The 16,253-nt window shown below is 33.8% G+C and overlaps 1 protein-coding gene across 8 annotated transcripts; it reads right to left on the bottom strand.

Moving 5' to 3' along the window:
- Positions 1–2,169: 2,169 nt before the first annotated feature.
- LOC124899359 lies at positions 2,170–8,075 on the bottom strand. Of its 8 annotated transcripts, XM_047414052.1 has the most exons (5): positions 5,119–8,075; positions 4,595–4,701; positions 4,411–4,439; positions 3,117–3,363; positions 2,170–2,484 (listed from the first exon to the last, which is right to left on the bottom strand). In XM_047414052.1, exon 1 carries the CDS (start codon positions 7,925–7,927, stop codon positions 5,252–5,254), a length of 2,676 nt encoding a protein of 891 aa, XP_047270008.1. In that variant the 5' UTR covers positions 7,928–8,075; the 3' UTR covers positions 2,170–2,484; positions 3,117–3,363; positions 4,411–4,439; positions 4,595–4,701; positions 5,119–5,251. The 8 variants fall into 8 exon arrangements, with proteins under 8 accessions (XP_047270008.1, XP_047270004.1, XP_047270005.1 ...); XM_047414048.1 differs by having other exon boundaries at positions 4,411–4,701; XM_047414049.1 differs by having other exon boundaries at positions 3,117–4,439.
- Between the last annotated feature and the right edge of the window lie 8,178 nt (positions 8,076–16,253).

The following is a 16,253-nucleotide window of genomic DNA, read 5'->3' as shown; positions in this document are numbered from 1 at the left end:
CTTTCTAACTTTATGATAAATCCTTCCAACTGCTTGATAATATTAACTAATACCCCTTTTACCCATAGTAAGACACATGCACGCGCAGGGCGGAGTCAGAGTTTAATAGTATTCATCAAAATTTTGTATTTGTGTTCAGAAAATTTACCAAATATAATGTAATATGATGTACTAAAGCTCCATAATCTATTGTGGATAGTCTTATTTTGCAAGAGACTATTTTCACGGCTTAAATCCGTATTTTTCTGCTTACATAACAACAACCAAGACACTAAAATTCAATACATGTGGGATCTGGGAAAGGGTCAGACTACAAAGATCTATTAGAGATAACTTTATCATGTATTTCTGCAAGAGGCTATTTTCGCGGCTTAAACACCCCCGGTCACATGACAACAACTTATCAGTTATGTCAAAGTTCCCCTTCAAAAAAAAAAAACAATAAATAGCTAGAAATAACTTATTCAAAACTCATAAACTCAAATTTTGAACCCGGTTCTGCACAAATATTTTAGCCATCAACGTAATCGCCTTTGGAGGTAGGGTGCCCCTACCAATAATTGCATCCTAAAACCAATGATTGAACTTGGAAAAAGTTTGAGCGTTACAAGTAGGGGAAAGCGATTCCATAAGATTTGGTATGCATGCATTTGAGTGCTTAAACTTTTTATTCTTAATAATGAAATAAAGTCATGTTCTTCATGTGGAAAATTTGTTAGAACACTTTTTGAGAAATGAGTTCCTTTTGGATCTAACATTCCTTTCTTCTTTTTCCTGGGAAATTGATTGGTTCGAATCATATCTTCAAGGTATTATTCTATGGTTTTAATTAGTACTAATCACTAATCTTTTCAGATTAGATTTAATCAAGGCATAGCTTGTCACTTAAGTATGGAACTTAATTATAATTTGGTGTATATTATATTAGTTGCGTGACATGTTACGTATCATTAAAACTAAAACTCCGTGTTTTATCCTCTGGGTTTATTAACATTTTTAATCTTGTGCAAGTTCTTTTCAACAAATTAAAGTACTACTTATAGAGTATACAATTCTTACCCCCCCTACCCCCACAAAATTAAAAAGAATATTTCCAAGGCCTAACATAATCTAGAAAGGAAATGTACTTTTGAAAAAAGAAAAAAAAAATAAAGTGGGATAAAAGATGGGACAATCCTGGAAAATCAACTCCACAAAATCCCCTAAAAGTACTGCTTTAACTTTCTACTGCAAGATCAATATTGTGTGTGATCTTTTAGATTTTTGGTGTGCTTGGTTATCGGGATTAGGACATAATTTTAATATTAAATTTGGAATTGTATTTATCTAAAGCTTAATTTTTGTTAATACCAAAATCTTACTTATCTGTTTCAAACAGGAGATAGTGGGATAAAATAACTTGTTTTGAACCAAACGAATTCTAAAAGTAATGTTTCAAGACAACATAATACATAATTCTTGGCCTTAAAATTTTATGTACAACTTGACGAGAACTTTATATGAATAAATGAGAGTGAGCTAAGCCGTCTAAAGTGCATGCCCTTTGTTATGAACCGAAAGAAATAAGCAATACCACAAGTAAAAGAAAACAAACAAAATACATAAATTTATGTAAAAACTCTTGACGGAAAAAACCATGAGCAGAGGCGGGCGAAATTCACAATGAAGGAGAGGAATACAAGGTGGAGACAACAACCTTAATTACGTGTAAAACAACACCCAAAAACAACCCACTAAACGCATTTATATAATACGTGCGTACAAATAAATCTAAACCCAAAAACATATAGGTCCGCACCCCCAACGAGATCAATGGGCTCCGAGATCGGGCCGAGGCCCAATCCCTCCGCTACCACCATAGACCCCCACAAAAAATCACACACATAGATCACACTGCGAACTTTTCAGGACCAGATTAACAAAATTCGGGTCACAAACTCTAACACCCATCTCATGCCAACAACATATTCAGTGAAATTTCACAAGTGAAGTATGGGAAGGGCGGTGTACGCAACTTTACCCCGCTCTTGTAAGGGTGGAAAGGTTGTTTCCAAACAGATTCTCAACTGAATTTGCTCTTCTTAGTGCTAGAAAAACATAATTTTAGTTTATAAGGAAAAAAATGTGAACAATGAATTTAACTGAAGATTCACAATGAACATCACGGAATAAGAATTGAGAAAATGGTCATCCATTAATTTGTTGAATACTCTTGACCACATACTTTTCCTGGAGTATTTCTTTTTTCCCATATTGTTTGATTATTTATTGCAATTTCTCCACTCTCAGACTAGTTCAATCTTCAAAAATTCTTTTACAATTAGTACAAGTCACATTATCAGAATATGCCAAAACGTATTCTTAAATATATATATATATATATATATATACTACATGGTGTACTTGGAAAGTTCTTTCTTTGAGTGATTCATCTTTACCCTTTGAACAAGTCTTCTAAGTTCTAAACCATTGAACAAAGCATTCCTGAAACGAGAAACATTGGTACAAATTGATAATTCATGTAAAGAGTAGCATGACCATAGTTCAAGCATATAGTTTTATAAAGAGAAATCTTACAGATATTGTAACAGGGAAAAATTCACAACACATTATGCTCATGTTTAGTACTGCAAGTACATTAATGACTTTTCAAACTACAAGGGATAACGTATGCCATCTGAAAGTTAGTAGTGTTTGAAACTCTTATTAGTGGAAAATAATAAATGTCTATAAAGCTAAACCTACTATTCTTGATCTTAGCATATCATCCGAATAAGATATATTACTAGTAGAGGCAAACGTGTTGTATGGATTATCGGAAACAACCTCTTTACTTCATCTGAGGTAGTGGTATGGACTGCGTACACTTTATCATCCCAGTTATGTTGTTGTTGTACTAGTAGAGGCAAACATGTTGATTACAAAACATGTTTGAAAGAGTGCTTCATGTTTTTTAGCACTTGAAGAAACTGAAATTTACACACCTCATTGACAGAGCATATTTTATGCATATGCCTAGTCGAATACATACTTGTAACTGCCTAATATAATAAACTAACAAAGGAACTTGCAATATATTTCATCTCCTTGAGCAGTATACTTAAATCTACTGATACCTGCAACGTAGGTCATGACCTCCTTCCAAATCCTATTCAGTTCCTTGATGAACTTGCATCCCTCTAGCAAAGCAGGTCTTTGAAAATCAGCTAGGCATCACGCTACCGATGCAAATTATCTGTTTAACAGCTCCCACAACTGATTTGCTTTACACAATGGGGAAGAAAGGTACCATTCACCTCCATGCCTATTCCACATATGCAAGACTTGATGCAACTCAGCCCCTTCTATGAAGATCCTTGCAAGCTAAAAAGGCATGATAAAAAACATACTTCACCAGGTATGGTGACCATAAATTGTTGAATATATTACTCTAATGTTTCAAACCACCATGACAAACAGTATATACAAGGCTTATATAGGTCCTATTAATGCGCGCAAATTCATCTATGAAAGCAGAGAAGAAAAGCTTGGTTGGCCAAGCTTATTTTTTCCCAAACGTGCTTATTTTTTACTAAAAATACTTATTTCTTTAAGATGTTTGGCCAAGCTTTTGAAAGAAAATAAGTGCTTCCGGGGAGTAGAAAAAAGCACTTTTTCATAGCTAAAAAAAGTAGCTTCTCCTTTTTTTTTTGGAACCGGTAAAAAAAAAAGTAGTTTCTCCTTAAAAGCACTTTTGAGAAAAATAACTTTAAAGCACTTTTGAAAAGCTTGACCAAACACTAATTGTTGCTCAAAAGGTTTTTTAAACTTATTGGCCAAACACAAACTGTTTCTCACCAAAAGTACTTTTTTGAAAAGCAATTTTAAAAAATAAAAACACTTTTCAAAAAAAGTTGATTTGAAAAGTTCGGCCAAACAGGCTATGTAAGAGGGGAAAATCTATAGTTGTCTTCTCTTGGATAAATTATGTAATGTTGAAATAGGGATCTTAAAAATAGGTAAAACTAGGATCAGTTTCCTCTTCTAGACGCAAAAAGAAGAAAATAATTCAAGATATCAATTTAAAATCCATACAGGTAATTAGCACCAGCCATAATTACAGGAAACAAGAAGCATATTTACGAAGCAAGAGCAAGTGAATAATGGATTTCCCAAGATGAAATAAGTATATAAATTCAGAACTCTGCCACAAGATGAATTTCCAAACAGAAGCTTAGCAGTCATGCAAAATTACAATCCGAAAAATTTACAAACATATCAAGCTACTAGTATAATCCTTGTGATTCAAAAATCACCATTTCGCATATTAATCAAGATTGTATTTTTTTAAACTTCTTAAACCATTGTTGTGAAAGTTCAGCAAGCGAATATGAAACTACATACACCACGTTCATGAACAGAAAGACAAACCTTCACGATATTGCATCAAATGGGAACTCCTACAACACCAAAATTTACAAAATTTAGAAACAAAGGAAGATAATAAGAACCAATCCACCCAGTACCAACGGGATGGACGAGTAGTGTAGTGTAGAAGTAACAACCTAGATATATCAGATACCAGTAGCAGGTTACTTAGTGCGATTTTACATACCAATTAATTGAGAATACTGCAAAAAGTTCAGAATGATTGTAGCCATCCCACCCGAACTCCAATAATTGATTTCAAATCCTTCAGGTTTCATTGTTGAGCTCAACTGCCTTAGATTTTTAGATGTAATGGAATGACAATCAGTTGAAAGGCACAACATGAAACAAAGGGAGGAAAATTTTTTTAATGAAAAGGGTACATAATAAACAAGAAAAAGAAACCTGAGTAAGGGAAAAGGGAAAAAGAAAAGAACGGTTTGAAATCAATGTTTGTTTAAAGGGAGGTAAATGAAATGGAGGAGAAAGCAAAGGAAGAACAACCGGTTATTTATCTTTCCAAACAAATGAAATCTTGCCAGCTAGAATTCTATACATCACTATGCTAAGCCTGGAACATCGACCAAAGAGTTTAGCAGCTAATGAAACACAAATATTTCAGAAAGTATGTGCATCTTAAGAGACCTTAGCAGAAACACTGTATTGGCTATACTGCAAAAAGGGGAAACTAAGGTAGAAACTAATGCCTACCCAAGGCAAAACCATCTCAACCTATACAAGTAGGACGAAGATGAGCAGGCACAGCAGGTGGAACAGCATCAACTGCTCGCGAGCCACTGCTTCGGTACAGTTCAGTTGAACAGCATCAGCAAACTGGTAGGTATCAGATGTAGAAGTTCCCGCCAGCAACATCCATGGGCTTGGTAATTGACAACCCGGTAGAGCCTTCCAAGTATGGAGGTGGCCTATAAGCATCACCAGATGTGGTGTTTCGCAACCCTGTAGAGGCTTTCAAGTACGGTGGAGGACTATAAGCATCAGCAGGCATGGTATTTGGCAAACCCATGTAGGCTTCCAAGTATGGTGGAGCGTGATAAGAATCAGCAGGTTTGGTGTTTGGCAACCCCGTAGAACTTTCCAAGTATGGTGGAGGCCGATAAGCACCACCAAGTATGGTGTTTGAGCCTGAAGAGGCTGCCAAGTATGATGGAGGCTTATAAGCATCTCCAGATATGGTGTTTGGCAACCTCGTAACGGCTTTCAAGTATGTTGGAGGCTTATAAGCATCACTGGTTATGGTGTTTGGCAACCTCATAACAGCTTCCATGTATGGTGGAGGCCTATAAGCATCAGCAGGGATGCGGTTTGACAACCCTGTGGAGGCTTCCAAGTATGATGGAGGCTTATAAGCATCACCAGGTATGGTGTTTGGCAACCCTGTAGAGGCTTCCAAGTATGGTGGAGACCTATAAGTATCAACGGTTATGGTGTTTGGCAACCCCATAGAGCCTGAGCCTTCCAAGAAGGATGATGGCCTATAAGCATAGCTGTGGGAGGCCAGTCTATCATACATCACTGCATCACGACGCTGTCCATATAACAGACCAGTATGACTTCCTGTTTGCCCAGGTGTACGATCAACTAAAGTCAATCCATGAACTCCAGCACACAAACCTCCTTGCACTGATTTACCTGCCCCAGCTCCAACTCCAACTGTGGCCACAACACCTCCCACGGGTCCCGGCAGTGAGCCAACAACATTCTCACGTATCGAGCCTGCAACGGTCGCATGCAATACGGATGGGGATAGAGAATAACCATAAATGTGGCCAGTAGTTCCACCACCTTCTAACAAGGTGCCGATGCTATTATCGACATGATTAACAACTTTTTCCGGATGCCGGGGCCATGGATTTGGATTTGAAGGATATGAGCTTTTCATTTCTTTGTTGCTGAAACATCCAGATGACTCAGTCTCATCAATTTTTCTTTTTAGTGCTAGATTCTGATCACGTATATTTTTAATCAATTCAGCAAGGGTTTCCTGACCTACATGCTCATTCAATTCAACAATTTCTTTCTCCAAGCTCATTATTTTCACATCGAATTGCCATCCGGTAATAAGTTTGGAAGGATCAATCCTGTGACGTCTCAAACAAGAGTAGACAGATCTCACAGCAACCAAGTAATCCTTTTTTGCTGCAAGCACCGTATTAGTTTGTTTAAATCCCCTAATTTTTTTCGACAATGTCTCCTCGGACTCTTTAATAAATGATGTTAAGAGTCTCAGAGGGTCAGATTTGTCCTCTAAACCAAAAGTATAGGCAATGTCAACTGCGTCAACTACGTTGCACTTCACCCTCCACTCTATTAATTTGGGGATATATTCCATGAAAACACTTGATCTCTTGAGGGCACCATAAATCCCCTGGGCGCCAAAGGTAAGAAAATATCTGATATCCGCATATAAAATTCCAAACGATGGAACCCCAAAACATCCAAAGAGCAATAGCAAACCCCGGGCATCCAGCCTATGAGCCGCTCCTTGGGCATTCAGCTTATGAGCCATTTTTACACCTCCTTCGGACATCAACCTCTCCTTCCATGCTAAAGCTGCCTGATTCACATCTTCCTTCACCGTTTCATCAATCTCAACTACTCCCTCGCTCTCTACCATCATCAACAATAAGCACTCCAACGCCAATACAGACACTTTCCTTTGAAGGAACACCCGTGTGCCTCGAAAGAAGGAATCAGTCCTTTGAAGATAAAACTTGTTGAGACATTTCAGCACGAGGCTCTTCGGATTTTCTGAGAGTTTCAATGCCTTGGGGAGTTGTTCGAGCAGTGTTTCTTTATTGGAGAAATGCCTTTTCATGTACTTATTCAAATCTCTATCGCTCATTGCTTTACAGATGCTTGCTAGCTCTGAAAAAAGAGGAGTTCTCACTTCCTCTCCCTGCTTCTCCTCCTCCACCTCTTCATCCTCGTCCTCGTCCCCCTCCTCCTCCTCGTTCAGCTCCACCTCTTCATCCTCGTCCCCCTCCTCCTCATCGTCCTCCAACTCCACCTCCTCATCCTCCTCTCCCTCCTCCACCTCCTCCTTCAGCTCCACCTCTTCGTCCTCGTCCTCGTCCCCCTCCTCCTCCTCCTCCTCCTCGACCTCCTCCAACTCCACCTCCCCATCCTCTTCAGTCTCCTCTTCATCCTCCAACTCCACCTCCTCTTCCTCTTCCTTTTCCTCCTCCCCTTCATCCTCCTCCACCTCCTCTTCCTCTACCTCTTCCTCTGGAGCTGGAAGCGCCGCAGTTGGCGTTGATAACGAATTGGCATTAGTTGTGTGTGGGAGGAGCAGCATAGAGGAGGAGTGGATTGAGGCAAGGGAGGAACCAATGTGTAGTTGTAGCTCAGTTAAGCAGCGTTGGAATATGGAGAGGGAGTCAGAGAGCTTACAGAGACCGGCGATTATGGATTCCTTTGAATGTGCTGGCAATTCCAACTGCAATTGGCTGGCCAACGGCGGCGTAGCACTGGCGGAATCCGCTGGTTTATTCATCATTGCGGAACTAGACAATTGACAACACAGAAGAAGGATTAAAAACCCCTAATTATACTTTGTCTAGGTTTTTGGACTACATTGGCTGAAAAATAACGTACCCAAGTACATCTTTTACAGTATGCAGCTGAAAATGTAATTGATAAGAGTAAAATGGACGGAAAGCAATATTTCTGACGATGCATATTTTTCTATACTAATTTAGTTATACGCGCTACGCATGTGTAACTTTTAATTATTTTAAATTAAATAATTTTATTTATTATGAGATTTTTAATGAAGTATAAAAAGTTTAAAACAGATATTTTATCATAAGCACATATATATATATATATGAGAAAAATAATTATATTGTTAGATTCGAACTATCAAACCTAGAAATCAAAATTCACGAACAAAACGGATGTAATAATACATGGTGTGTTAAACTTAAAATCACTCTCTAATCTAAAGAAAAAAGCAATAAGTCACGACAACCAATAGAAAAGGAAAAACAATTCAAAAAAGAGAGAGAATAACATGTTAACCTAGCGGATGACAATTATATAAAAATATGTTGAAAATTAAATCTAGTCCTAATTTAAGAAAAGAAACTTATCATATTTTAAAGTCCTAATCCATTACCATATTTTAAAATCGTAACTCATATATTCTAGGATTCAAAATTATCTATATAATTAAATAATAATTGGAGAAAAAAAAAGTGAAATGACGCTTTTGTCTATTGTAAAGTGTTTTAATGAAGGGCAAAAAGTTCAAATCACTTTTCTAAGCGCTTTCACACTTTTAATATATTATAGATTATAGATAATAGAAGCGTTGGTTTCAACCAGCTGGTTCATTATTTACTATATTATCTCTAATTGTTCTGTGATTTATCATATTATTCCTAATTAATTATTATAAATCATTTATATATTAGAATTAATAATATTTTTTACTATATTACTCCTAATTAATTATTATAAGTCATTTATATATTAGAATTATTAATATTTAATTAAAAAATAGATATTTATGATGTTTGTTTCAGTTGTTTTAACCGTAATTCTACTATATCATTTTTAATTAATTATTATAAGTCATTTATGTATTAAATAAATAATATTTAATTAAAATAAATAGATGGCATGTCTGTTGCAGCTGCTTCAATCATAATTTTGCTAAATATCGCTCATAATTAATTATTATGAGTCATCTAAGTGTTAAAAAATTAATAATATTTAAAAAAATAGAATAAACATAAAATGATAAATTAACTTTTGATGTATTAAATTAAGTTGACCTCCCTCAACCGTGATTTTATCATATCACCCCTAATTAATTACTATGAGTCATTTATGTATTAAAAAATTCATAATATTTAATTAAAACATTGGTTTCGACATGGCTGCTTCAAGAGTTGCGCCATCATTTTACTATATCATCTTTAATTAATTATTATAAGCCATTTGTGTACTAGTATATTAATAGTATTTAATTAAAACAAGAAAAATATGCATTTATGATATGTTTGTTCCAGCTGCTTCAATCATAATTTTACTAAATATCGCTCCTAATTAATTATGATGAGTCATCTAAGAGTTAAAAAATTAATAATATTTAATAAAATGATAAAATCGACAAATGATAAATTAACTCTTGATGTTTCAAATTAAGTTGGCATCCTTCAACCTTGATTTTACTGTATCACTCCTAATTAATTATTGTAGGCCATTTATGTATTAAAAAAATAATAATAATATTTAATTAAAAAAAATAGTCATTTATGACATGTCTATTTCAGCTGCTTTAATGGTAATTTTACTAAATACTGCTCTTAATTAATCATCTAAGTATTAAAAAATTAATGATATTTAATAAAAAGGATAAAACAGACATAAAATGATAAGCAGGTAGCAGGTCGACGTGTTTGTTTGTGTTGCCTGCTTAAATACTTCCTTTTTGTATTTGTTTATTTTACTTTCAATTTTAATCTATTATATATTTGAGAATTACGTAAAAGTATTATAAATCATAATAATTAACAATTTAAAGTAATTAAAAAGACATAAAAAAAAATTGATTGATTCTCTAAATTTTATTACTGTCACGTAAATTGGAACAGAAGAAAAAGTACTACAAATCACAATAATTAATAATTTAAAGTATTTTAAAAATATGTAAAAAATTTAGTTACCTCTCAAAAATTGTATCAATACTACATAAATTGAGACAGATGGTATAACATATATCATTTAAAAATTACATAAAAAGTATTATAAATCACAATAGTTAATCTTGAAAATATTTTTCGCGCTGCCACCTCAATTCTAACTGTTCTTATATTTGGATATCTAGATCATTTTCCCCCCTCAACTTTACTTTAAAAATCAAACTCCCCAACTTTAAACAATAAGCTTTCTCCCCCCTTTTTCCTATTTGTCTTTTTTAAATACCTATTTTACCCTTACACTATTAATCTTTATTTTTCTTTACCTCTTTAAAATTATTATATTTTTTATTTTTAATATATATAGTAAATTTTTTAAAATAAAAAAAAAATTATTTTCTAGACAAAAAAAAAGTGAGAAACATATATTAAGTATACAAGTTAGTGATGTTCTAATGAAATAAATGATCATGATATGAAAATTTATTTCAATATCTGTATTTATAAGTGTTTTGTCTTTGAGAAGATGATCTAAGACTTTGTTGTTAATTGAAGTATCTCTTGTTCAAGTTTTTATATGAAATAATCCCATGAATATTAGTTCTATGTTATAAAACAAAAAGAATAAAGAAGAAGAGTAGAGAGAATAGAGAGAGTGATTCTTATTTCTTTTCTTGAGGGATCAGAGATCATTAGATTGTAAATACAATGAATAAAACCCCTCTATTTATAGGGGAAATTTACTCCTAGTCTAAGTAAAAGACGGATGCTTCAAATCCTAATGGATATCAAAGCAAATCTTGATAGATCTTGATAGACATTTACTATAATGTAAATACATTTATAACACTCCCCTTAAATGTCTAATTGATAGATAATATGCCTCGTTAAAACCTTACTAGAAAAAACCCAGTAGGAAAAAAAATCTAGTGAATGAAAAAGAGTACGCATCTCTAATAATACGAATTCCGGCTGCCTCATTAAAAACCTTACAAGGGAAACCAGTGGGACAAAACCTCATAAGGGAAAAAGAGTACAACGCGCATTAACTTCCCCTAATGAGAACATCCTTGACCTTTGCATCTCGATCTTATGCAGTATCTTCTTGAAAGTTGCAATTGGAGAAGATTTGGTGAATAAATCAATCACATTGTCAGTTGAGCGAATCTGCTGCACATTAATATCATCATTCTTTTGTAGCTCGTGTATGTAGAAAAGCTTTGGTAAAATGTGCTTCGTTCTATCTCCATTTATGAATCCTCCCTTAAGATGTGCTATGTATGTTGAATTATCTCTGTATAAAATTATGGGTAGATTGTCATATTTCACACCACATTTTTCTCGAATGAGATATATCATGAACCTCAACCATACACATTCTCGGCTTGCTTTATAAATAGCTATTATCTCAGCATGATTCGATGAAGTGGCTACGATAGACTGCTTTGTATATCTCCAAGATATGGCAGTACCACCATATATGAACACATAGCCTATTTGAGACCGAACTTTATGCGGGTCAGATAAGTACCCAACATCAGCATGATCAATAAGATTAGGACTGCAATCTTTAGAATAAAACAAGCTCATGTGTTTTATCCCATTTTGATGTCTCATAGTAGGAGCAGAAATATACCTTGCTAACAAATTGACTGAAAAGGCTATAGTCCTTGAAGTATTTGCAAGGTACATAAGTGCATCAATTGCACTAAGATATAGTACTTCATAACCAATCCAATTCGATATATTTTGAATTTCAGCAAATAATCTATTGCTTTGAAAACTCTCCAAGAGTTCCAATGATGTTCAAGCAATAAGCTTATACAATATAAGGATTATAAATAAGTTTCCCAGAAACTTTTATATGCTTCAAGCAATTTGAATCCTTAAAAGTTTTCGCATAAGTTTTGTCAAGTGACAATATTCAACATTTTATGAGTGACATCTTCAAGTATCTGGACTGCAAATCAAATAAGTTTTATGCTTACCAAAATACATCCTTTCATGTCACTTGATAAATGTTTCTACTCAGCATGCTTAAATAAACGTAGAATTCAGATCCTCGTAATCTTTCATAATATTGCGCCAATATTGTGTCGAGATATTGATGATATATCATTTTGTATCGGTTCATAATGCGACATAACATTTGAGATCTCATCACTTCATTATTTTCAGTTACATGAACCTCTCATGAGGTTTCATGAAGTGGTATGTCGTAGGCTCTTCAAGAGCTCATTGCCTTCTTATTATGATTATTTGCTCCTTATTTTTCAAGGACTATTTCATTTGGAATCGATCAGTCTACCACGCTTCACGCATGCATAGACTTTGTCCTTCAGGAATACAAAATAAGAGCACTTGCGCTTAATATGAGATGTTTTCAGCATTTGACTTGAGTTATCTTTTGGATGAGGATATGGTAATAATTCCCAACATATTTCATAACGCTTATAATCTCCCCCTTATGTTAGGAAAACTAACATACATCCTCTACTTCTTTGAGAAATTCATCGTTGTGCATTATGGTATATTCATTAATCGTATACTGCACATCAAAATTATTAGATGGAATAATTGGTTCCCGACATTGAACTAATTGAGAGGGAAGAAATAATCATAATTTATTGGTCTAATGCATACAAATGTTATTGCAATATATCATATTTCAGACCAATACATTAATTTTTGTTCTCATTAACAATGGTTTAGATATTTATCGAAGACATTTAATGTCAAACCATCATCATCAAGATGAATTATCTTGATTACACAATCTGAAAATTATGTTCAAATTATATTGAACAAGTAACTTTATGAATGTCAAACGTAGGTTGACCATGAATGTACATGTGATCATCTTATTGATGCATCTTTTCAACATATCACATGATAGGTGAACGAGCCCTTATTCACCTTTTATATTTTTCAGATTTAAGGAATTCAATCCCAACATTAGTTGGTCCAACCAACTTATAATGAGAACAAATGACAAACAATTCTTGAAGAATCTTCTAGTTCTTTAATACATGTCTAATATTCAATATGCACATCTTCGAGATGTCACAATCGTTCATATCAATTTTTGAACTTTTATTCTAGTAAACTCCAAGTTTACCATGACATGTACTTTTTTCTTTACTAAATTTCAGATTTACTATTACATGAATAAATTTCAGATTTACTACTTTAGAAGTAGATTTCGAAATAACTCTTCTCAGTTATTCTGCCTCATTCGGAGGTGAGTTGTGATACCATCACAATCAAGTACGCGTTTGCATTAATAAGCTTCTCATTCCTCAGGAATGGAATATAATCGTGTCTTAAGCCTATCAAATTATGATAGTTTAGAACCTCTTTCAAGATTTTGCTACTTCAGAAGCAAATCGAGGCATACATATGATGTAGAAAATTTTTCTCTATCATATCTTATGATCATAATATGCGTGTGAAAATATCATTACTTTTGATGATCATAATCATATTGTCCCTTCACGCTTATATTCGTGCATTCAATCATTTGTCTCCTTTTAGACATATTATGCACTGCTGTCACATACACCTCAAGAATGAAGTAAGTTGTCATATTTCAAACTTATCATATACTGCTACCACATTCACTTCATGGAATGAAGCATATTCAATGGGTCGGACTTCATGACTTTTCACCAAATACCCATTATTTTGCCTTAGTTGTCATAATATCATCAGTATGGTATATTGAGATTCAAATTCAATGTCTTATCCATATAAAGGCGTCTTAGGCAATAAATTGATGGGGATTGAACCCAACATCTTATTTTCATAGTGTATGCATTCATATCGTGCTTTGGGGATGATGACCATCTTCAAGTGGTCAAATTTTTCTTTTAGGCTATTCCACAAAACAAGTGGATCCTTACTAGTAAGGCATTCAATTTTCATAATTTTGTCAAGATGATGACACAAGAAAACCATAGCCTTTGCACGATTTTTATTAGATGTTGTATTTTCTTTCTTTATGGTGTCTCCAAGACCCATAACATCTAAGTGAATTTCAACATCCAACACCTGTGAGAGGTAGTTCTTACTCGAGGCAACGAACTCAAGTTTTGTAAGATTATTAGTCATATGAAAAGAAATAAAATAACATCTTAACCTTCAAATTTGAGACGGCAGTGTGTAAAATTTAAATCTATCGTCTTACCCTCAATCAATAATATAATTTTTTTTTGAATGAGCTTTTGTAAACCAACACTAAATTGTGTCACAGAAGTTGAAAAAGTATACATACATACAAATAAAACAATATTTAAACCATTAGTAGCAAAATATAAATAAATAAGGAATTAAAAAATATTTTTTATTAAGATTCAGTGAATACCAAACAATGCTTATAGGCTAAAACATCTTGGCAGAAAGTGATTTTCTTGCAAAATTTATACGTGTGTACTTGACTATATTATATTGCTGCTTTTGATTCTGTGAAACATCTGGATGCTTACCAACGAGACTGGTGGTCTTAATGCGCCCTATTCAACTTAAATATATTATATTATTAGTAGCAAAAGACAGAAACATAAGGAATTACTAACCTTGAAATTACCTTTATATTTATAATCTCATCTTGTTACCTTTACATTTATAATCTCATCTTATTTGGTAGAGTCTCGTGCTGATAACGTAAATTAGTTAAATGCTCGAAAACTTGTGTAGCCATGTACGAACAGATCTCAATTGGTAAGAGACTTCGTACAGATCTCGATTGGTAAGAGACTTCGTCCTGATAACGTTTTATAAAACAAGAAAGAATAAAGAAGAAGAGTAGAGAGAATAGAGAGAGTGGTTCTTATTTCTTCTCTTGAGGGATGAGAGATCATTAGATTGTAAATACAATAAACAAAATCCCTCTATTTATAGGGAAAATTTACTCCTAGTCTGAGTAAAAGACGGATGTTTCAAATCCTAATAGATATCAAAGTAAATCTTGATAGACATTCACTATAATGTAAATACATTTATAACATTCTGCATCTTTTCTATATTTTGTAACAGGTCTCAATCATATCATCAAACAATGAAAATAGCCTGACTACACGATATATCACACTTTCTTATCATGTGAAAAAAACTATCTTATAAAACTTCACTCCTTAGCGAGTACCGTCAAATAGTTATTATTTAAAAAGTTATCATTTTAAATTAATGTACATTTATGTTTGTATCTCATCAATATCGAATTTTGGTGCTAAAAAATGTCTATAGTGTTGGGCCCGTGCTGACACGGGCCATGCACCTCTAGTCTATATTATAGAAGAGTTGGTTTCGACCAACTCTTTATTATTTACCATTTTATCCTTAATTGCTCCGTAATTTACTATATTACCCCTAATTAATTATTATAAGTCATTTATATATTAGAATTAATAATATTTTTTATTATATTACACCTAATTAATTATTATAAGTCATTTATATATTAGAATTGTAGACACATAATTTTGTCCTTTCCCAAAAATATTTTTTTATTTTTATTTTTATTTTATTCACCTTACATACTTTTATTTAATTGATAATTTCTCCCCAAATGAAAAAAAGAATTGAACATAATTAAATACATAGCATCTTTGCCAACTTAACACCTCACTTTCCATTTTTCATTGGATACATGCAAAAGGCACACACTCTACTCATTTTTCCACACGCCACCCTCATCTTTCCACATGCCACATTAAATTTTCCACATGCCACACGCTTATTTCCACAAGCCACCAATTATATGCTTCCACATAGGATAATAAATAAAGAAAAAGAAAAATCAAATACAAAATATAAAAGAAAAATTCTAAAAGGGGAAAAGGGGGAGACTCATTCTTTCATTATCATCATCTCCACAATAACAACAATCACAAAATCAACTTCCTCACAAGAACAAAAAAAATGAGGGAGAGAAAGAGAGAATCGCGCACGAGAAAAAAATTCGAGAGAGAAAAAGGGTCTGGACAATGGGAATCCGGCGTAAACAGTGGCGGTGAACAGTAATAGCGTGAACAGTAATGGAGTGAACAGTAACAACGTGAACAGTAACGGGGTGAACAGTGTCGGTGAAAAGTGACGGTGAACGGGTCATTATTTCTCATTGTCGAGTTGAATTATTGGTGTTAAGGTTCGGCTCGAGGTTTCCCGATGCGGACTCTC

This window comes from Capsicum annuum, chromosome 6 (assembly GCF_002878395.1).
Source record: "Capsicum annuum cultivar UCD-10X-F1 chromosome 6, UCD10Xv1.1, whole genome shotgun sequence".
Taxonomy (NCBI): domain Eukaryota; kingdom Viridiplantae; phylum Streptophyta; class Magnoliopsida; order Solanales; family Solanaceae; genus Capsicum; species Capsicum annuum.
This window is presented reverse-complemented; position numbering and strand designations above follow the sequence as displayed.